Source organism: Brassica napus, chromosome C1, assembly GCF_020379485.1.
Source record: "Brassica napus cultivar Da-Ae chromosome C1, Da-Ae, whole genome shotgun sequence".
In the NCBI taxonomy this organism is placed as follows: domain Eukaryota; kingdom Viridiplantae; phylum Streptophyta; class Magnoliopsida; order Brassicales; family Brassicaceae; genus Brassica; species Brassica napus.
The window spans coordinates 1,693,671-1,716,117 of NC_063444.1; the positions used below are offsets into that span (position 1 = coordinate 1,693,671).

The window sequence follows — 22,447 nt, forward strand, 5'->3', positions numbered from 1 at the left end:
TGTGGGTTCAAGCCACGCAACCGCCATATTATATGGGTCTCACTCAAAATAAATTATTTTTTCATTTTTTCGATATAATGTCATATGATAATGATAAATGGACTTCTTCAAAAAATAAAAAAGGTTCGATATTATGTTATGATAAATGGGTTTTGACTCTTGAGTTTCCAAGAAAGTAAGAAACAGCTTTTCTTCGTCAATTTCTCCATTTCCCCATCTTAAATCAATTCATTATTAATGGTCTTGATTCGTAACACCTCCTTAAATCCTCCTTATACATACTTCATCTTAAACAAAGAATCCCTTCATCTTTAAAACTCTCAACAATTCCTCTACTGGTTACAGCTTAAGGGAGAATACAGAGTAACGAAAGTTGGTAACATCAGCAGATTGTTCAATTTCGACTTATCGTGCATTTCAGCGTGAGTGAGTTGAACTAGAAAAAAGGAGATCCGATGTCGTTAGAAGCACAAAAACAGTTGCTTCATTATGCCGTGAGAATAAAATGATGAAAATATATAAGAAGCAATGGTAAGATCTTTTTAAAACTTGAATATTTCAAATTGAAGGCATATTGAGTGATATCAGCTGCGCAGTTTCTTTTTTTTTTGTCGTAGGCTTTTTAAACCGTTAGAATATATGCAGATCTTCTAGGTATCAAACTCACAAAAGAACATTAAATCTCACCATCACAAACATATGAGATCCATGCGTCGGCAGATTAAAAGTGAAAGAAACGAAAAAGAATAATGGAGATTTGGGAAGAATCTTCATGCTCTCTGTTAGGCTAGATTGACGGTGAACTCGAGCTGATGGCATGACGGCGAGATTGCGAAGATGGTGTGACGTTGAGCTTGAGCACATGTGAGATGATGGCGTGAAGTCGACCTTGAGCTCCGCCTTGGATTCATCTCCGGGGAGCCTCCAGAGCTTCGTCACCAGCGAATCTTCGTATTCTTCAACTCCATTATCATCTTCTTATGTTTTATGTCGATCAAAATTCTTGAACATGAAAGCACTAATAACACAAATACTCGATAACATCATCTAAAATAATATATAGAAATATCAAAAGTATATGAATTCCTAATCATTTTTATATCAATTCAATTATGCTGGGAGATTTACAAATTTCAATCCTGACCATTTTTGGTTAAAACCCGAACAAAAAATATTCACAAAACAAACATCAAAATCCCATCTAAGCATCATCATTGTCTCCGGCTCCGCGCTTGGGCGGAACTACGAAACTAGTAGATTATAAGTCCAGCTTAGGTTCTGGTGTAACTAGGTTTGTAACCGTGTAAGTTTCCCAGTCGAAGTTGGGTTGAGAATAAGCTTTGTAATCCACTCAGAATCGGTCCTGGCCAAGTTGGGTTAAAATTTGTTGGGCCGGCCTATTAAACTGCTCCGTCGACACTGTCCAAGTTGGGTTAAAATGTGTCAAGCATGCAATTTTAGTTAGGTTAAATGAAAGTGAAACGAGTTTGATCAATGTGGGTTATCTTGATATATGTTTAACCCATTTATCAAACTATTTTGCTGGATAAGGACAGCTTGTCCATAATTACCAATCCTCTAATCAGTTGCAGAGATACGTTTTCATTTTTGCTTCTAAAAGTTTTTAAAATATCTATATACTGTTAAAATAGAAGTCATTACTTAATTCATATGTGATTTTTTAATTTGGACCCCTCTTAGAAAGTTGTTTAAATTATTTTTTCAACTATTAAATTATTTTTTCAACTATTCAAATATTTCAGCTATTTATTTGGACCATTCAAATATTTCAACTATTTATATAAAAATTAATTTAAAGATGAGGAGGAGGAGGAGATGACTTCCCCATAACTATTTGTTTTACATGATTAATTATAATATTTATCATATTACATAACTATTTGTTTTCCATCGGGTCCCTCTATTGTTTAATAATTAAGTTAAAGATGAGGAGGAGGAGGAGATGACTTCCCCATCGAGAAGCCTCGCCAAATAAAAAAACCGAAAAAGCGCGTGCGTCGGTGACTTGTAACTCTCAATCTCTTCTTCGAAAACAATCATTCATCATCATCAGAGCCATGTCTTACGATTACCTCTTCAAGTACATAATCATCGGCGACACAGGTGAGCCAGCCTCCACCACCGATCATACTAGATCGATTTGGTTGCTAATTTTACATGTGGTTTTTTCGGTTTCAGGTGTGGGGAAATCGTGCTTGCTTCTGCAGTTTACTGACAAGAGGTTCCAGCCAGTCCACGATCTCACCATTGGTGTCGAGTTCGGTGCTCGTATGGTCACCGTCGATGGTCGTCCCATCAAACTCCAAATCTGGGACACCGTACGATTCTATCTCTCTCTTTCGTTTCGTCTAGTTAGGTTATATTATTGATTGAGAGATGATTATTAATTGTCGTAATTAATAGGTTATATTATTGATTGAGAGATTATTTATAATTGGAAAGTTAATCACTAACACGACGGTTCTTTTCATTAAGTGTATGTGTTTGTGTTGTGTATGTTTATGATTTAACGAAACGTGTGATGGTTGTAGGCTGGACAAGAGTCGTTTAGATCCATCACTAGGTCGTATTACAGAGGAGCTGCTGGAGCTTTACTTGTCTACGACATCACCAGGTTTACTACTCTTTTTAATCACGATATACTTTCTTCTCAAAGCCTGAATCTTTTGGAATTTATTGCTTCTATATTCCTGGCTAAAGGGTTAAAGCTTAGAATCTCAGGAGAATTGGTTGGATATAACTGTTTTAGGGAGTTACTTGTGATCTGAATGAAAGTTCTTGGCTATAATGGCAATGCTCTAGCAGTAGAATGTTAAGCAAAACAATTGGTTTTGGAATCTTTCTAAAAATAATATATTTCTCCTTTGTTTTGGATTTTTGAGAAGAGCATACGACGAAAAAGATGGATTTGGAGAGTTTAATCATTGGAGCTTTTCATTCTTTGATCTTTTTGTTCTCAAAAGTTTGTTCTTTTGGTTTTAGGAGAGAGACGTTTAACCATCTGGCGAGCTGGTTAGAGGATGCTAGGCAACATGCTAATCCTAACATGAGTATTATGCTGATTGGGAACAAATGCGATCTTGCTCACAAGAGAGCTGTTAGCAAAGAGGAAGGAGAACAGTTTGCCAAAGAACATGGGCTCTTGTTCTTAGAAGCATCTGCAAGAACTGCTCAGAACGTTGAGGAGGTAGTGATACTACCTTACAATTTATCTATCCGAATTCCGTTATTTAGCTGTCATAATAGAGAGCTATGGAGAATATGCCTTCCGTTTACTGAATTTAACATGTACTATGTGTATATCTACAGGCCTTCATAAAGACTGCAGGAAAGATCCTCCAGAATATTCAGGACGGTGTCTTTGATGTATCCAACGAGGTAACCGTAACATCTTCTAGTGTTGTAATCTTGTGAGTGTTACAATGAGTTGCAATCTCTTTTGGATTTTGCAGTCATCGGGCATTAAGGTTGGTTACGGGCGTCCTCAAGGCGCAGCTGGAGGAAGAGACGGTGCGATCGCACAGGGAGGTGGCTGTTGTGGTTAAAGAGACCTCGAGATGTATCTCATGTAATTTGGTGATTCAGAAACTACTTTGCTTTTATTAATCTCTGCAAATGGATACACCAGATTGTATAGTTTTTTTTTTCTCGTATCTTCCTTGCCAAAATACCAAACTGGTGCATTTGAGATCGTACAGCCTGATCTTTATAAACCAAACAGGCGTTTGCATCTTTTAAATCAATTTCTTACTTTGTACGTAAAGACAAAGATCTCCAAGGTTGAAGAGCAATTTGAAATCAGATTAACATCTGAAGAATCCTATAGTTAAAGTTTCTTCTTATGAAAAGTCTCCTTATTCATCTAAAAGACTGATTGAAAGGCATACCGGGAAGGTTTACAGAGGTCATAATAATCAAATAAAGGCAGAAAACGAAGAAACTGTCCTCTTGGTCCCTGTGCTTTAACGTCGATTAAGAAATGTCCCTTGCTGACGCTTCAGGGTGTTGAATGTACGCGTTACTAGCATCAATCTCGGATCATCCTCTGGTATTTCACGTTCCTGTACCACAAAAAAAACCCACATCAATAACTAATCCTCTCCTTCGAAGATTGAGAGAAAAAGGGTTCTTAATTTTATTACTTTCAGTCCCTTGTAGTAAGCTTCAACAGAAGCTAGTGTCTGTGGAATATTCCGAGCTTGCATAAGATCCCAGGTCATGTTGGCAACCGTGTACCCTCCGGTCTGCCGTAAAAAAAAAGAACAGAGTTTTTGACTATCACTAAGCGAAACTCTTTACAGCAATTTTTTGTTTGTTTCCAAAGGGTCTTACCGTTTCACCAGCAGCTTTGAGTAGCAGATTACTTCCAGTTCTTGCATCTAAGAAGAAATTTCGATCGTTCATGCTGACCTGCATTTATGACTTTGTCGTCAGTTCTACAGGCAAAGGATCTATCATTGGCCAGTGGCCATATACTCAGAGCGAATTTATCGCATGGATTCGTCTTTCAGTACAGCCGAGACTATAAGCATTTACCAGAGTCTCTTGAGCAATCTTCATTCCTTCCTCGGTGTAATCTGTCATTGCTCCCTCTATAAGAGTCTGTAGAAGCGAGCAACAACAAATAAAATTTATATAGGTCACCCAAAGATATGCTGAACGCAAAACAGGACATAGAAGCGTAATATGGATCCATCTTCGTAATCATTTGTTGGGAATAAGATTATAAAAAGGATAAAATTATTTTATCAAAGTTGTCATTCCCGCACTAGAAAAGAAAAAGTTTCCTCTTCATTTAAAATTCGAAACACCAATGATGAGGTCAGATGATAGTTACCGTGTAGAGTTCCATGGCAGGGGTTTTGTCTGAGTTCATGTAATCTTGAAACCATTTAAGACCATTTTTAAAGTCTTTCGAGTGTAGGTAGCACCTGCGTAGAGTTTATGGTGTTAATATACAAGTAACAAAAAGTTAAATTGGTAACTAAACCTATGATAATGACAAATGCTTTAACATCTAAATGCATTCTACATAATCGCATATTAATATACTAGGCCAATTGATTTTGTGGGCATATATACTGGCACAGAAAAGTGAAGTCTAATACACTCAGTCAAAGAATCACACTGCATGCTCTGTTATTTGTACCTCATAATTTGTACCACGCAGTAAGTATCCGTATTCTTTCCGTCTTTCTTAAGCATCTCAAGAAGAGCTTCCGTTGCCTGCCATTGAGAGTTACTTGGTCAGATGCTTTTATTACTCCCACAACAGAACGTTCCCTCAAAAATCAAAATAAGGACATTTTGGAATAAACACAAATCATCTTACTTGTACATCCTTTATATCAGCGAGCGCACTGAATGCTACGTGGTACACGGTCAAATTCCTCTGCAGAAACCTGCTCCTGTGGGAATATTCAGCGGTCGGAACATTGTATAGCTCTTCTTCGCTGATGCTAAACATCATATCCTCTGCACTCTTCCTTGATGAATCAATTGATGACCAGCCTTTCGACTGCTCCACCAACTCGAGAATCTTTTGAGAAAAAAAGAGAGGATATGAGAAAACCTACTGAAAGAAAAAAAATTAAAATGAAAATATCAACAGGAAACCTTCACAGGTTACCTTGGTGGAAAGGTTTTCTGGTCTAGGCTCCTTGTTTAGATGTGCAGTTATGAGTCCTGCATAGCAGAACTGGTTCAAACCAACACCAGCAGCAGTCATATCTCGAACTATCGCATACCTAACCATTATTCCAAGTCAGATACGAAAGAAAGGTTAGATCACGCATAACTTACTTATAATAGAGAAAATAGGAATCGAATCGGTTTATTAGCAGTAACCTACACAAGATCTAAATGGCCAGAAACAGCGCAGGCATTGAGGAGGCAAACAAAAGTCTGTCCATTTGGCTTTACATCGTATCTCTTCATCTCGTCAAAGACCTTACAAAAAGAGACAAACCAAAAGGTTGGTATATGAATGAAAGATTAAGATATATATACGAAAGCAAAGGGGAAGATAAACATACTCGGATCGCCTCCTTTCCATTCTTGCATTTACCACAAGTGGAAATCAAGAAGTTGTACAAGTTCACCTACAAGAAGAAACGCTCAGTCAACAATGAACAAACTCACTCTATAAAGCCTAAACAGTTGGACAAGGAATCACTCAATCTGCTGATACTAGACTCTCAAGAACTGACACAATCCAACCAGGAAGATCAGAGGACATACATCAGGAGCAATCCCCATGGACTTCATCTCTTCACGGAAAAAGAAAGCATCACTTAAACGAGCACCCTTCATCACTCCCACAACAAACGAATGGAATATATCAGCTGTAGGCTGCACACCATCTATCTTCATATCATCATACACATCCCTCAACAGATAGTGCCTACACAAACACAACATGTACACACACGCAAGGATCAATCAAGCAACTCAAGAATCCATCAAATACAAAAATGAAACGCAAGCTAGCCAAATAATAACCTGCGCTGAGCTGTGACGGAGTTGACAACCGAGTTGTACTCCGACAGATCGTTGGCGTAATTTCTCTTCGCGAGTTCCTCCGGCGATGAAGAAGAAGCGAAGAAACGCCGACTAACCAGAGCTCGAACCAGAGATCGATTCCTCCCTGTAAGCAATACGTAAATACATTCGATCGAACGCACACGAAAAAAGTAGCGACGAAGAAGGATCGAGCAATCGACAAATGAAAATGTGATCTATCTGGTTTAGCCACAAGGATCTATCGGTAATGTACAGGGAAGCGTACCAGCGATGGATTGAATGAGGAACTTCATAGCTCAGGAGATTTTCCGGCGAAGCTCAGTGAATCTGAGGCGACGAGATGGAGGAGAGTTGTATAATCGAGTTCCGCCGTCGGAGAAGAGGATATAATAGCAGCTCAGGGTTTAGGTGGTTAACAATAACTCGGGAAATAAATAAAATTATCGAACCGGGTATTAACCGGTTCTAGTTTAACGGATCGCGCTTTCTAAAGCATAAGATAGATTTTGATATTATCAACGCGGAGTTTATATGGGCCCTTAATGGACTAAGTTTGTGGACCAATTATCCAAAATTATGACGTGGCGGTTTATCAAACTGCGATTCCGCCACGTGAATGAAGAAAACGATATTTACAGTAGGGGGACCTCCCCAACTATAATTTTTTAATCTGTCGGAATATCACGTGAATACAACTAATTTGTGCAAATTATTGACCAAGAAAATAACTCTAACCAAAGCTCGTGGGAACTGATGAAACAACTTAGTTTTGATAAACGAATTTCAAACATTTATTTCATCAAGTCTTTGTACAAATGTTAGAAATAACTTTGTTGTGATGACTTTTCCTTATAAAAACACTTTTCATTTTAAGACATAGATTTTTTGTAAAATGACTCGAGAGGTGCTAGTTTACTCCTCGTGATTTAAAAAGATGTGGTTCACATTTAAAAAATAATCAATTAACTTTATAAAAGTCCTAGGTATACAACGTTAAAAAGTCTTTAAATATAGAATTATTTACAGGAAATAGGAAACTTTTAACATCTGGTCCATATTTTCAAGTCCTAGAAGAGTTACAGGCTATTGTGGTTTTGGATCATTTGGATTTAAACCTTTTTACTAAAACTTCAAGAACCATGAGGAAGATGTAAGGGAAAAAAAAACAAGCATCATTAGAAGACAACATACTGATGCCTGATGGTGTAAGAAAATAAATATTAAACGGACTGATCAACATAAACCATATATCCAATTATGTTTACAAGTTATAGTTGGCAACGAAAGGCAGTCTCACGTAATGAGTGCGTTAGCTAAAACTGACATTGTAATTAATGACGTGTTTGGTGAGTAATAAACATGTTTGCTTAAATGCTAGAGCTAATTAACAAAGCAAATCAAGAAAAAAAAAATGATTTGGCAAGATATTATCTCCTGGAGGCCCACGAGCCAACAGATTCCACACATAGAATTCAATGTATTTCCTTCACGTCATAACTTAAAGAATATTGCGGAAAAAAAAATCAACCATATTCAAAAGTTTGGTGAGACCAACACACAATCTATTAAATGGATTTGGTTGAGTTTTTCTAGTTTTCAAAGCTCCAAAACTTCTTTTTTTCTTTGTACATATAGAGAGAGACTAACCACATGATCACGACCATACATATAACAAGAGAAAGGTCAAGGAGAGAGATGGAGACTGTGCAAATGGTAAGAAAGGGAGAGATTAGAGATCACGTCTACACATAGGACATGATCCGTGTCTGAGTAGCCAATTGTCTATGCAAGGCAAGTGAAACATGTGATGACATTGTGGCAAGCTTCTTACAGTCTCACCAAGTTGAAAATCCTGCAATATTCACACAATAAATTAGTACTCATTTTTTGGTTCCCACATAAAGAGATTAGGACCAAAAAAAATACCTGAAGACAGACAGAACAAGAGTCTTTGTTGCCAGAAGCATCCAAGTTGTTTTTGCCAGTGATTTTGATTTTGGGAATTTTATTAACCATGTCTCCTGTTAATCCTTTTGAGCCACCGGTGTCAAAGATACTAGAGAGCTCATCAAAAGTTGCATCCACAGCTCCCATCTGATCAACACATGAATAAGATCAAGAAGTCCAGAGAGATTCATCTCATTGTGTTAATGCAACCAATAATAGTACATATATCAAATGTACCTGACTTTGAACCGCGCTTAACATAGCTGGACCTATGCGTTCCCGTACGAGTCTACCACTTATAAGACTAACAATGACATCAATCTACAACCAAAACATTAACAAAGAATCATTTATCAATCTACACTACTAAAAAAAAACAGAGTGAAGGAGTTGTTTCAGAAAGGAACTCAGCTCTCACCAAGTAGAGGAGGCAACCGAAACGTGATTCATTAGATTTCCAGAGAACAAGAGATGACTCAAAGACTTCGATGGAGAAAACAGCTCCTGAGATGGCTCCAACCGCAGCTCCTCGGATGAAACCACTCTCTGTTTCTTGGCCTATCAAGGCTCCTGTGACTGCTCCAAGCAATGTTCCCACTGAGAAGAAGATCAAAAAGGAAACAACTTTATAAGCTTTACATAAACCCCAAGACTTTAACTGATCAAATCAATCCAAAAGGAATATACTTTTCACCACATAGAGACTAAAGACGGAAAGAACAAGTTTTGAAATGTGCATAGAAGACGAGAGGCAGACCTAGAGCGAAGAAGAAGGTCAGAATCGCCGAGAGAACTGTGCCAAGAACAGCAGAGACAAGGAAACGACACGCGTCTTTGATCCGTTCGACGAAGTTACCGAGAGAGGGACACGGGGAGAGAGGACAAAACCCAGATTGAGATCTAGAAGAAGATGCCATTCTGTGTTTCGTTTCAGAACCTTCCAAAGATTAAACCTATTGTATAGAAAGAGAAGGAAAGAAAGAAAGAAACAGAGCAGATGAGCTTATTCAAGAGAGATGAGAGAGTTTATTCAAGAAATAGAGAGAGGGAGATGGATGGGGTTGGTTATTGCTTAGCTCTTAAGAGAGAAGAAGATCCGATGACTGGCCTACTTGCAATTAAAGCTCTGCTCGAGAAATTTTACCTCAAAGTAGGTGAAGTAAATTCTAGGCTTTTCCCTGCCATGATCCAGTGTGTTTAAAATACACGACTTATATAAAAATCGCGCAAGCTCAGCTGAGCGGAAAAATAATAATAATATTTAACTTATAATTATATTCGGACATTACCTTTTTGTAATACTCTTACAAAACATATAATTAATCCCTCTGATTTGTTGTATAAATAGTTTTTAAAATATTTTTTTTGTTTGTTTTAAAATATAAGTAGTTAACATCTTAAATATAGATTTTGTATTTATTGATTATTACGTGACTAACTAAGTTGTGTAAGATTTTTATAATTAGTTAAATTTATATATTAAATGATTCTTTTTAAATGTATTTTTTTATATATTAATGCTTTTAGCTAAAATTAATATATATAGAGAGAGAGTACGTACTAATTAGTAGTTAGAAATTATACCTATGAGTTATGACCCAGTGAAATGTTTTTAAACCACTTGCTTAGTGTAATAGCAAAATTTAATTTATTATAGTTCGAATATAGTATGTATTATTAAATTACTTTATTTACTTACATAAAAATGAAAATCTTGTTGCTAAAACTAGATATATTATTTTTAGTCTTTTGCGTTTTATTTATTTTTTATGAATTTTTATACACATATTATCAATGTACTATAATAATTAACTAGATCTTGATCCGCGCAACCGCACAGATGTTTGATTTCAATTTTATAAACGTAGAAATCTTGTTTTACGTCATTAGTAGCAAATATCTTTAACATTAACCATATTTAAAATGTATATATATTTTTTCAAACACAATAGCGTAATATATTTGGAGTTGTTATGCTATGGAAAATCTAACTTGATTTCGTGTATTAAAATTGTTATAAACTAAAATATGAAAACAAAATGAGGATTTTATGGTATTTTAAGATAGTGATTTATTTCTATAGGATAATCAATATTTTTATGGAATATCCTATTGTTTCACGGGTATTTTTATATAAAGGGATAAAAAGTTTGGAGTTGTTGTGGAAAATATAAATTGATGTGTGTATCTCATTTTCTTAATTTAAAATATGAGATCAAAAAGTTTGAAGTTTTTATTTGGGTATATATATAAATCTTCTTGTGTACAAATAAGAATATGTTAAATATAGGTATGGACACATTTATCCGGAACCGAACCAAACCAAACTGAACCAAAAAGAGGTTTGCTTTGGATTTGGATCTTACCAATTAATCGAATGATCTTAAATTTCTATAACCAAAAAACCGGACCGAACCAAGAATCAAATAAGTACCCAAATTTCTATAATATAATTTACATACTTATAAATGTTAACTAAATTTATTTTTAAAATACTCATATAATTTAAGAATACTATTAATAAACCAAAATACATAAAAAAAAAATCAAATTTCCAGAAGAATTTTTATCTGATTTTTTTTTAATATAATTCCTTTATCTGAAAACTTAAAATTGTCTAAATTATCCAAAATTTATTTTTGAAAATACGAAAAAATCTGATATCTAATTCAAAAGTCTAATTTTTTGAATTTTTAACCCGGATTAACCATAAAAAACTGGAACTAAATGAGGTTCAAAATTATATCAGATATTAGCCGGTTCCTATCTTTTTTTGGTAAAATCCGGTTCTTATCTTTATTACCCAGACAGAATCAAAAACCAAAAAGACCGAACCAACTTTTCTAAATACTTGAACGGATCATAAGTCTTTAGAATTTTTTTTAGAAAACCGAAGAACCGAATTGGAATCGAAACTGAGAACCAAATGTCCACAGCTAGTTAAATCGCTCCCAAAGTTACATTGAACCGGTTTGTTCAGATGATGAACAAAGAGCTAATTATTTACATGGTTATACTTGTTTATAAACATATATAATTGTTTATACTTGGTTTACATGTTTATAGTTGTTTAATTATTTAAGAATGTGGTAAACCGTTCCCACTTTCACCGATTTGGTCAGACTATAATAAATAATTAATGAATTATTTAAATATTTAAATATAGTTTGGTGGCTAAGGCCTAAACGGGGAAAGAGATTTTATTTGGTATAATAGATAGGATTTTATTTGGTATAATAGATAGGATGTTTCTTGGTCGATGGATAGGCATTTCGCCAAGTGAAGAACAAATGTCTATCCATCGACACTATAGGAAACAACAGACTTGAAGCTCTTCTGCAGTTCTGGTTTGTTTCTCAAGGATAATATGCTTTAGGAAAGTTTATCTCTTTCAGTTTAGAACACAGATGTTACACATGATGTACAAAAGCTTTTTTTTGAATAAATTTAACATTATATTCAACAAAAAAAAATGATGATAATTAAGTGATATGTTTAAAATTAATGACATTCTAGTAATGGTTCATTTTAAAATGCATACATTCTAGTAAATGTTCATTTTAACAGAATAGATACTAGTAAATACTCCTCATGACATAATATTTATAAACACAATAAAGGTTTTTGACGTAATATTGGTTGCCTGATGATCTTGGGCACCTGGTGAGTGGTGACATAAAATACAAGATAGTATATATTATTATATTATTCTGGCAGTCATTTATTCTCGGATTAGGACAACAATTACTCGTTAGTTATAACTCACTTTCAATTACCACGCGGAAATAATGTTGATTAGGAAAAAGAAAAACTTATTTGATTTGCCTTTCCTTTTATAGGAAGTTCCGTTGATATGAACAATAGTTTATTGTTATACGAAACAAAAAATGGATCAGATAATATTTGTGCGTGCAAGCGATAAGTGTTGAGAATGATAGAAAACTAAGAGAAAATGATTTGTGTTTAATCGTGTTTGTATTCCATGATTGAGAGTCATACATATATACTTGTTACAGAGAGATATTCTATCAAAATACTCTAACACTTTAACTCTATCACATAATCATCGGGACTTATCCAGACCAGCTTCATCCTTATCTCTTGGTTGCGTACTCGAACCACTGAACCAGACCAAACCACCTTACCATTCTCAACACTCCCTCTCAAGTTGGAGCATGTAAGTTGCAAACGCCCAACTTGCTGAGTAGGTAATGAAACTGTACACTCCCCAACGCCTTGGTCATTATGTCTGCCAGTTGCTCTGTGGTGTGGACATGTCTCGTAACAATGAGTCGATCTTGGACTGCATCTCTGACGCTGTGGCAGTCAATCACTATGTGCTTCATTCTCTCGTGAAATACTGGGTTTGCGGCTATATGTAATGCCGCGTTACTATCACAGAACAGGTCCATGGGTGACTTGTGTACAACTCCCAAATCCGACAGTAACCGCTTCAACCATTTCAGTTCACGCAGTGCAGCAGCCATTGCCCTGTACTCAGCCTCCGCCGATGAGTGCGACACAGTGTTCTGTTTCTTCGTTTTCCATGACACAGGTGAGTCGCCTAGTAAGACAATGTAGGAGGACAATGATCGGTGGCTTACTGGATATGACGCCCAATCTGCATCGCAGAACGCTCGAATATGCAGGTCACTGATTGCCTTCAGCATGATCCCCTGACTTGGAGATCCCTTCAGATATTTCAGCACTCGCACGACCGCGTCCCAGTGTGCTTCTCTTGGCTTCTGCATCACTTGAGAGAGTACGTGGACTGCGTAACTTAACTCAGGACGAGTTATCGTCAGGTACACGAGACGGCCTACATAGCGTCTGAACCTTGCTGGATCCTTGAAGAAAGGTCCATTGTCGGAGAGAAGCTTATGGTTATGCTCCATTGGCGTTGACACTGGCTTGCATCCTAGCAGCCCCGCCTCAGATACTATGTCAATTGCATATTTTCTCTGCGAAAGGAACATGCCTTATGGTCCTCTAGCTATCTTGATGCCCAAGAAGTACTTCAGCTTACCAAGGTCCTTCATCTTGAAGCATTTGCTCAGGTGAGCCTTGAACTTGGTCACCATGTCGAGGTCACTTCCCACAATGACGAGGTCATCAACGTATATCAAGACGCGCAGACTTTTGCCTTGTCTTATGTATGTAAACAAGGAGTAGTCTGAGTAACTTTGCTTGAACCCGGCTTGCTTGAGTGCAGTCGTCAGTTTGGCAAACCAACACCGAGGAGCCTGCTTCAGTCCATACAGCGATTTCCTTAGCCTGCAGACTTTATTGGGATCACTAGCTTCAAATCCAGGAGGCATCTTCATGTACACTTCTTCTTCCAGATCACAGTGTAGAAATGCGTTGTGCACGTCCATCTGGTGCACTTCCCAATTCCTTGCAACCGCCACCTCAAACAGCGTTCTCACAGTCGTGAGCTTGGCCACCGGCGCAAAGGTTTCCTCGTAATCTTCTCCTTCTATCTGTTTGTTACCGCACACGACCAGTCTCGACTTGCCTCTCTCAATTGTGCCATCGGGGTTGAATTTGTATTTGTATAGCCATCTGCAGCCCAACGCTTTCTTTCCTTTCGGCAAGTCGGTGACATCCCACGTTCTCTGCTCTTCCAATGCTGCCATTTCCGTTCCCATGGAGTTGTTCCAAAAAGGATCACGCACGGCCTCTTTGTAACTATGCGGTGGTGATGCTTCTGTGATTGCCGCCAGGAACGCCTGATGTTTCTCAGAGAAAACAACATCAGTAACATAAGCAGAGAGTGGGTATGAGGAAACCATACCTGGACGCGTTTCAGGGGGCTCTGACGGAGCTGGTGACGAACGGTTCTGGTGTTTATCAGGGTGACAATGCGCATTGTAGGTGACATAGTCGCGTAGTTTGACTGATGGTTTAGACACACGATGCCCTCTGCCTAAAGCTGGATCCGCAGCTTCACTCACTGATGTGGTCTCAGTTTCTGCTACCACGACTGCCTCTGTTTCTTTACCAGTTGTCTCCTCTGCTGCAGTCACGTGCGCTGGTTCTACGGCTAATGTGTTACCTCGCTCTGCACCTGCAGTAGCTGGAGGGATCACCATCGTCTCATCGTGATCGAGATCATCACTCCCCCTCAACTCGAGCACCGGTTCCAGGGTTTCAGTTCCTCTGACCAGTTCGACATCTGCATGGGCCGCATCAGTGTGATACGGGAAGACTGCTTCGTCAAATACAACATCTCGTGACGTGAAGAACTCGTGCTTGTCTAGGTCGTACAATTTCCAGCCTCTTTTGCCGAAGGGGTATCCCACAAACACGCATCTTCTGCCTCGAGCCTTGAACTTGTCCTTGTCTTGCTGCATGTTATGCGCAAAGCAAAGACATCAGAATGTCTTGATGTTGGCATAGGATGGAGCTTTTCCGAACAGACACTCGTATGGGGTTTTCCCTTGCAACAAGCTCGAGGGGGTTATGTTGATAACATGGGCAGCAGTAAGCACACTCTCACCCCAAAACTTGATCGGAAGGTTGGCCTGAAACATAATAGACCTGGAAACGTTTAAGATGTGACGATGTTTCCTCTCCACTCTTCCGTTCTGTTGTGGGGTTGCTACACACGAGGTTTGATGCAGAATTCCATTCTCCGCAAAGTATCTCGAGAGGCACATGAATTCTATGCTGTTGTCGCTTCGGACTGTCTTGACTAGCTTGCCGAACTGTCTATGTGCTAGACGACAGAAGTTAGGCAGAATCGTCTTTACCTCGGACTTCTCGAGGAGTAGGTGTATCCATACGGCTCGAGAGAAATCATCTACAATGGTGAGAAAGTAGACAGCACCACAAGATGATTTTGTTCGATAAGGACCCCATAAATCGACATGTATTAGTTCAAACGGAACAGATGCTTTATTAAAACTCTCGGAAAACACCCCGCGAGTCTGTTTTGACTTAAAACAAATTCCACAACCACCAAACTTATCAGTATTATCTAGAACACCAGAAACAAAAGGCAAAAATCCCAAAACACCAAATGAAGGATGTCCCAATCTACGATGCGAAAGAGTTTTGTCTTCTGCAGCCTTAACTCAGAGTCCTCGCGCCATTGTCACATCCCGATAAACATAGATACCATCCCGTTCTTCATCTGCTCCAATCAGGATCCTCGTAAAACGGTCCTGCAAAATGCATAAGGTATCAGTAAACACAGCCAGACATCCTGTTTGTCTGAGCAACTTAGCAACTGACATGAGTGTACAGTTCAAGTTCGGCACAAACAAAACATTTTCTAAGACAATCTTATCTGACAATTTCAACATTCCAGACTGAGTAGCCTGGACCTGGCTCCCGTCTGCGAAATGTACTGGACAGCCTACCATCTTACGTAAATCTGTAAGTAGACGTACATCCCCCGTCATGTGGTGAGATGCACCAGTGTCGAGAATCACTTCTCCAATTTGAATCTTACCATTCAACTTATCTGGAATTGGAGTCAGCTTCTGTTGCTCAAGGAGCGCAGCTAGCGAAGCCCACTGTTCGTTCGTCAAGCTTGGAACTCCTTGTCCTGCGGTGCCTGCAGCCTGCATTGCGTTGGACCTTGCCAGAGTTCGGCCACGCCCCCTGCCTCTGCCATGACCTCCGCGTTCTCCCGTTTGGTTTCTCTCGGTCCACCAGTCTGGAAAACCGATGATCTGCCAGCAATCTTTCTTGTCATGGCCTGTCCTCCCACAGTGAGAGCACACCATTCCTCCTCTGCTTCTTGCAACAGCCGCGATAGCTCCACCGTTAGGATGGTTCTCCGACTGTGATGACTCCGATTTAACCAGAAACCCTGCTGCCTCCTGTCTCGTTTCGACTCGAGATGTCTGGAGGCGTCTCTCCTCTCTCACTACTCTCTGGTACACAGAGTTTAGGTCCGGTAACGGCTCCAGCCCTATGATGTTTGTGCATACGTTTCCGAATCTTGCTTCATCTAGCCCCATCAAGAACATGTGCACTTTCTCTTCCTCGTAATCAGACGTTACCTTGTCTGATGCTCCACACGTGCAGGTGGGAAGAGGTTTGTAGTTGAGGAGCTCCTCCCACTTCAGAGACAAGCGCCCAAAGTACTCCATAACGCTCGCGCCTTCCTGCTTACACGCCGCGAGTTCAGTTTTGAGTTGATGAACCCGAACCGAGTTTCCAACAGAGAACCTCCTCTTCAAGTCTCCCCACATCTTCGAAGCATCAGCTGTGAACGTGACCGTCGAACGGATCGCAGGGGATATCGATGCTCTAATCCACCCCACGATCATTGAGTTGACCGTTCTCCACATTTCTGCCTCCGTTGGGTTCTCCTTTTCATCTGGCAACAACAAGGTACCATTGATGAATCCGAACTTGCGCTTGGCACGAAGCGCGTTCTCCAACTCCGACGCCCACTCGGCGTAGTTTTCACCGTTCAGCGACACCGGCGAGATTGACACTCCTGGATTGTCTGATGATGCAAGAAAATACGGTGAAGTCATACGCGACTCCACGCTACCACTGGCGACCACTGATACATCTGTTTTTGACATTTTGTTTTACGTTTCTTTCTCTCTCAGACGAGCCCAAATAGATCTTCAGAGTGGCTCTGATACCAAGAAAACTAAGAGAGAATGATTTGTGTTTAATCGTGTTTGTATTCCATGATTGAGAGTCATACATATATACTTGTTACAGAGAGATATTCTATCAAGATACTCTAACAGTTTAACTCTATCACATAATCATCGGGACTTATCCATACCAGCTTCATCCTTATCTCTTGGTTGCGTACTCGAACCACTGAACCAGACCAAACCACCTTACCATTCTCAACAATAAGCTAGCTAAATGACTGCAGATTAAATATGACTGTATATCGTACGTACGTATTTTACGTATAAAGTTATTTACATACGTGTACGCATTTTCAAGGAATTTAAATACTTTTCTCTTACCGTTTCTGTATTGCCATATATCTATTAGGTACGTGTATGTATCGTGGTCTACCAATCCATTTATATTCAGACATTTCGTAGGGTTTCATGCAAAACACCACGTTTATATTTTGATATGTTGTTTGCACTTGTACCTGAATGCTGAAAATCACCCGGATAGTCCACGGGAAGGGCCAACGTGCTGATATGTGTACTGACGGACAGTCCTCGTGGGCGAAAATCACCCACGGACAGTCCTCGTGGGCGAAAATCACCCACGTCGTGGCAAAATCAACCATGTCGTGGCGAAAATCAGAGAATGTAATCGGAGAAGGAGGTTATGGGATTGTGTATCGTGGGATTTTAAACGATGGAACCAAAGTCGCTGTCCAGGATACAAGGGTTTCCAAGACTCTAAGGATAAGGCTAAGCATGTGAAGTCAATACAGGAGCAAGACCAGGTTTAAATCGATCCAATGGCTGATCTCACATGTGTAAAGCATCTTTGCTTTTGCTAAAAGCATGATTAACCTGAAGTTTTTAGAGCGGGATTCTTAACTAAGAATCTGGGTTAATCATGGTCTAAACTATGTGAGAAGTCTCGAACTCCCTGGACGGTGGTGATGTCTGGCTCAAGATGCTTGAAGAAGCCAAATCCGACGTTGAGCAAGAACCCGTTGCATGCTTCACTTGAGCCGGCGATTCTAGATGCATACAGCTACTGTGAATCAGCTAAAGAGCTGTGGGATACGTTGAAGAAGGTGTATGGGAATACATCAAACCTGAGCCGTGTGTTTGAGGTGAAGCAGGCTATAAACAACTTCACCATGGCGTTTGATGCTTGATATTTGTGTTTCTGCATCACCTGCCATGTCTCTAAATCAAGTAGAGAGCTTCTACCTGTTTCTGTTCAGCATATAATTAGAGAACTCAGAATTATTTTTGAGTCCAAATACGTGTAGATGCAGATTTTTTCTTGTGTTTGTGTGTGTAAACGTAGATGTAGATTTTTTTAGAAGACTTTCGAAAATCCGTTGCTAACGAGATACTTTAATATTTTTTCACGTATACCATGCATGTTCTTAAAAAATCATCAATAATAAATTAATAACCGATCTGAGACAATGAATGTTGGTACACCATACATAAAATGTGGCATCGTTTTGATATATGAAATTTATTCTTGAACCTATTCAAAATTGTTGTATAACAATCTTGAATACCCAAATTTAGGTGACCATTTATTAAGTTACAAAAATATATAGCTCATATTTTATTGATTTTTTTTTTCTGTCAGGATATGGGCATAAATGATAAAATTGTCTTTATTCTTGACTAAAGAAGTTATACCAACCGACTCCAGTTTTCCAGTTTTTTTTTTTCAACACGTCCTATAAAATACATACTCCACCGTTTCCTATAGTTGACGAAAAATCGACGAAAAAATATCTTCCCCGATATCATTTTATTGCAAGCATTTTTTAATATTCTCATCACTGGTTCGGCAGCTGGTCCCATGAGTATTGCAGTGATTAAATTCAAATCTAAGCGTATGCATGATACATGGTTGCGTCGCGTGTCGTGTACATGTACATGTATTTTAATACTAATATTAGGTGATAATCCGCGTCCGTACGGAGCGAAGAAATTATTAAAGTATTATAACTTTTAATATGTAGACATAATAAAAGTTAAAGGCATAGTAAAAAAAATACATGTAAGAAAATACGGATTATAGCTAGAAATTTTAGTATGTCATTATAAATTTATATGCGATGGCCATTAAAATTAAATTGTATATTTGTTTGCATGCGGGTAAATTATAAATATAATATTAAATGAAACATAAGCAATAGTCTAATAAAATATAAAAGGAACAATTTATAAAAAACAAAAGAAAATTAAAAATATAGACAAAGTAACTGCTGTCAATAATGTCTTCAGAAGTCTTCGTTTGCAATCCTATTATGAGCAATAGCAAAGAGATCATCTAGAGAATTTAAAAATATTATTTAACAAAATATGTGAATGCATGTATTACCTCAATCTTAAAGCATCAATTTCTGGAACACCAATGGGGTCGAAGACAATTTTGGAAATCTTATCAATGTTAGTAACCTTTTTAAGTCGGCCTTATTATGAAATATGAAAAATATTAGCAAAATATACATATAATATCAGCTCCTATTAATCTATTGTATATACAATAAATACAATAGATTACCTTGTCAACCAAGTAATCTATTAACAATCACATGTTAGATTCCGACCTTATCGTTTATGGTTAATATATATTGCTTGAAATTTATTAACAATCACATGGAAGATAAAGTTGATAATTGATGATAAAAAGATAGTAGTAAACTTAAAATAAATAGTTGTTATCAATAAAAGGCAGCAATTGCATACTGAAATAAAATATAACTCCAAGAATGATCACGAACATACCAACATAGAACTTTGGATGAGTTTATATACACATAGACAAGATGAGTTTATATACACATAGTCAAATATCATGAACATACCAACATAGAACTTTGGATGAGAAAGACCAAAAATGATCTAACGGAAGTTGGCTAGACAAATGTAGTTACAATCATTGATCAGTTCAATCTTGGAAACAACATATGATTCAGATAACTTTATATGTTATCGCAAGAGGGTGTCAAGGAAAAATTAAACAGAATCTTAGAACGTTGTTGTCTCATTAAAAGATCAAACTGTGAAACCAGTCATTTCTAACCGATGTATGAATTTTGTCTCCCTACAATATAATAACAAATGAAAGCATCAGATAATAAACACATAATTTGCTTATGATTTAAAGAATATACATCATAAAAAAACCTAATTTTTTCGTCTACGAAAACCATTCAATGGTTTCTCCAGTTGCAGCCTAGTACTGCTTCCAAAGTTTTATGACATTCACCATAATCTTCCACAAAGACTTTTTGGTTTCAAGTCAGAAATACAATTCATGCTTAATATATTTTGGCTAGTTTTGAAACGTGTAGTTTGTGATATTGTAGCTATATGGATGATATGGTATATATATATAGTAACTGATTGGGTTTTGACCCACGAGATTTGAAAAAATAAATAATTTTCGCCATAAAGCAATGTTGCAAATCCCTAATTGTTAGTAGATTTCCATACAAGTATATAAAGTAATATATGCATAGGGAAAAGATTAAGGAAGTCTACATTAAGAATGACATATTCCTTAAACTGAATCGAAAAAAAATAAATTTCCAAATTTAATGTCTGTCAACATTTATGTTAATTACGTAATCCAAAAGTCTTGTAATCAAAATTAAGGGATAACCCAGAAATTTTTAATACAGTTTCACCAATTTTTGAATGTATTTTACAATCACTCAAGATTGCTTATAATTTTTTTATATATGACACTTTGATTTTACAATATAATTTTTTTATATTTTCCAGTTTCAAATTAAATTTTACTCACATATATAACTGTCTCTAAATAAACCAAAATAAATGTCACAAACCAAATAATTATAGAAGAACATAATTATGAATCGTTTATACATTCAGACCCAAAAAAATGTCATGTATCATTCATAAATCGTAAAGAATATTCAAATTATAACAATATGAATCGAATATATAGTCAAAACCCTATCATTTGTGACTACAAATATCAGATAATCCTATTAATTTCGCATAACATTATAATCCTAGATTTCCAGACAATTGTAGAAAGTCTTACATGCAAGGAGGGAAAATAAAGGAAGTCCATAATAAAATGATATTTGACTTTAAACTTAATCAGAGATGAATGATATAAATTACCAAATTTAATGTCTGTTACCATTTAATATAATTTCAAAATCAAAAGTCTTGTTGCAAAATTTAAGGAATTGAAAAAAATTAATATGAAATTCCTTTTCAGATGTATTTTACAATCAAGCAAGATATTCAATAGATTTTTTATAGACAACATTTTGATTTTACAATATAAAAACGTTTATATTGATGCTATTAAAATAAATTCCCAAAATAAATTTCATGTATCCCATAATAATCCAAAAATATTAATCAAAATAAATGTCACATAAGGAAGTTTTATAGAAGAACGTAATTCTGAATCGTTTATATTTTCCAGTCCAAAAAAATGTCATGTTTTATTTATGAATTGTAAAAAACATGAATCTTATAAAACATGAATTGTATATATATAGTCAAAATCCCACCAATTTTTATTAAAAAAAAATTATGTATGATAGCTTCTATGAAATAATACATCATACACATCGAAGAATCCACTAATATTATACTAAAAATTTGTAAAATAATGAAGCATACACATCGCTCAATCCACTAATATTATGCTAAAAATACAGATAACTATATTTTGCCATTCATTTTGTGGCTATATATGTTTTGTTCGATAATTATTAAAATCCATTGAAGTGAGTAACTATACCTTGAAATGTTTCATGTTATATATGCAAGGCTTCTTCTCACTGATCAAAGAGAGATAATGTTGTAGGCATAACCATCGGTTACGTCTCGCTTTGACCAATAGAAGAACGAAATTTAGCTTACTTATGTTTTCATGCAATGGTTATCTCGGGTATTGTCTAAGTTTTTAGTAATGCAATCACAACTCATATAGTATAGTAATATAATCTCTTCATATTATTAAATTTAATGAGAAATTGTATTACATGTAATTAGTCTAGGCAATAGAGGACTATTTAATAAAGAGTGTGAGAATGATTCTCATAATGACACATAGGAAATGACATTTTTGTTAATCATACACGGTGATAAAGTTAATTGTTTAAAATGCTTCTCAAATAATAAAAAAGGTTATTCGGTGTGTTCGTGATGTTTTGTTATTTTGAGATTCAGCATGACTTTTTAGCATTTTATACAAAGTTTTTTTCTTTTGGCCAATCGATTGAAAAGTGAAAGTAACAGATAAGTTTGACCTACAAGGCTATAATAAAAATGAAGATTTGATCCATAAAAAAACTGAAGATAAAAGCCAACTG

The 22,447-nt window shown here is 36.9% G+C and overlaps 3 protein-coding genes across 3 annotated transcripts; 1 reads left to right on the forward strand and 2 right to left on the reverse strand.

Annotated features, from left to right (window-relative positions):
- The first annotated feature begins 1,885 nt into the window (after positions 1–1,885).
- On the forward strand, positions 1,886–3,674 carry LOC106352248 (ras-related protein RABB1b). The gene is made up of 6 exons (XM_013791940.3): positions 1,886–2,124; positions 2,200–2,339; positions 2,553–2,635; positions 3,004–3,208; positions 3,331–3,399; positions 3,474–3,674. The coding sequence occupies exons 1-6, from the start codon at positions 2,079–2,081 to the stop codon at positions 3,564–3,566; spliced, it is 636 nt and encodes a 211-aa protein (XP_013647394.1). The 5' UTR covers positions 1,886–2,078; the 3' UTR covers positions 3,567–3,674.
- A 79-nt stretch (positions 3,675–3,753) lies between these two features.
- Positions 3,754–7,045, reverse strand: LOC106352144 (pentatricopeptide repeat-containing protein At4g35850, mitochondrial). The gene is made up of 13 exons (XM_013791849.3): positions 6,809–7,045; positions 6,523–6,667; positions 6,262–6,424; positions 6,057–6,122; positions 5,873–5,970; positions 5,651–5,768; positions 5,354–5,560; positions 5,171–5,247; positions 4,859–4,952; positions 4,558–4,623; positions 4,354–4,431; positions 4,164–4,265; positions 3,754–4,082 (listed from the first exon to the last, which is right to left on the reverse strand). The coding sequence occupies exons 1-13, from the start codon at positions 6,834–6,836 to the stop codon at positions 3,984–3,986; spliced, it is 1,341 nt and encodes a 446-aa protein (XP_013647303.2). The 5' UTR covers positions 6,837–7,045; the 3' UTR covers positions 3,754–3,983.
- A 964-nt stretch (positions 7,046–8,009) lies between these two features.
- On the reverse strand, positions 8,010–9,670 carry LOC106352044 (NEP1-interacting protein 1). The gene is made up of 5 exons (XM_013791757.3): positions 9,248–9,670; positions 8,909–9,087; positions 8,728–8,811; positions 8,470–8,637; positions 8,010–8,395 (listed from the first exon to the last, which is right to left on the reverse strand). The coding sequence occupies exons 1-5, from the start codon at positions 9,405–9,407 to the stop codon at positions 8,273–8,275; spliced, it is 714 nt and encodes a 237-aa protein (XP_013647211.1). The 5' UTR covers positions 9,408–9,670; the 3' UTR covers positions 8,010–8,272.
- Positions 9,671–22,447: the final 12,777 nt, after the last annotated feature.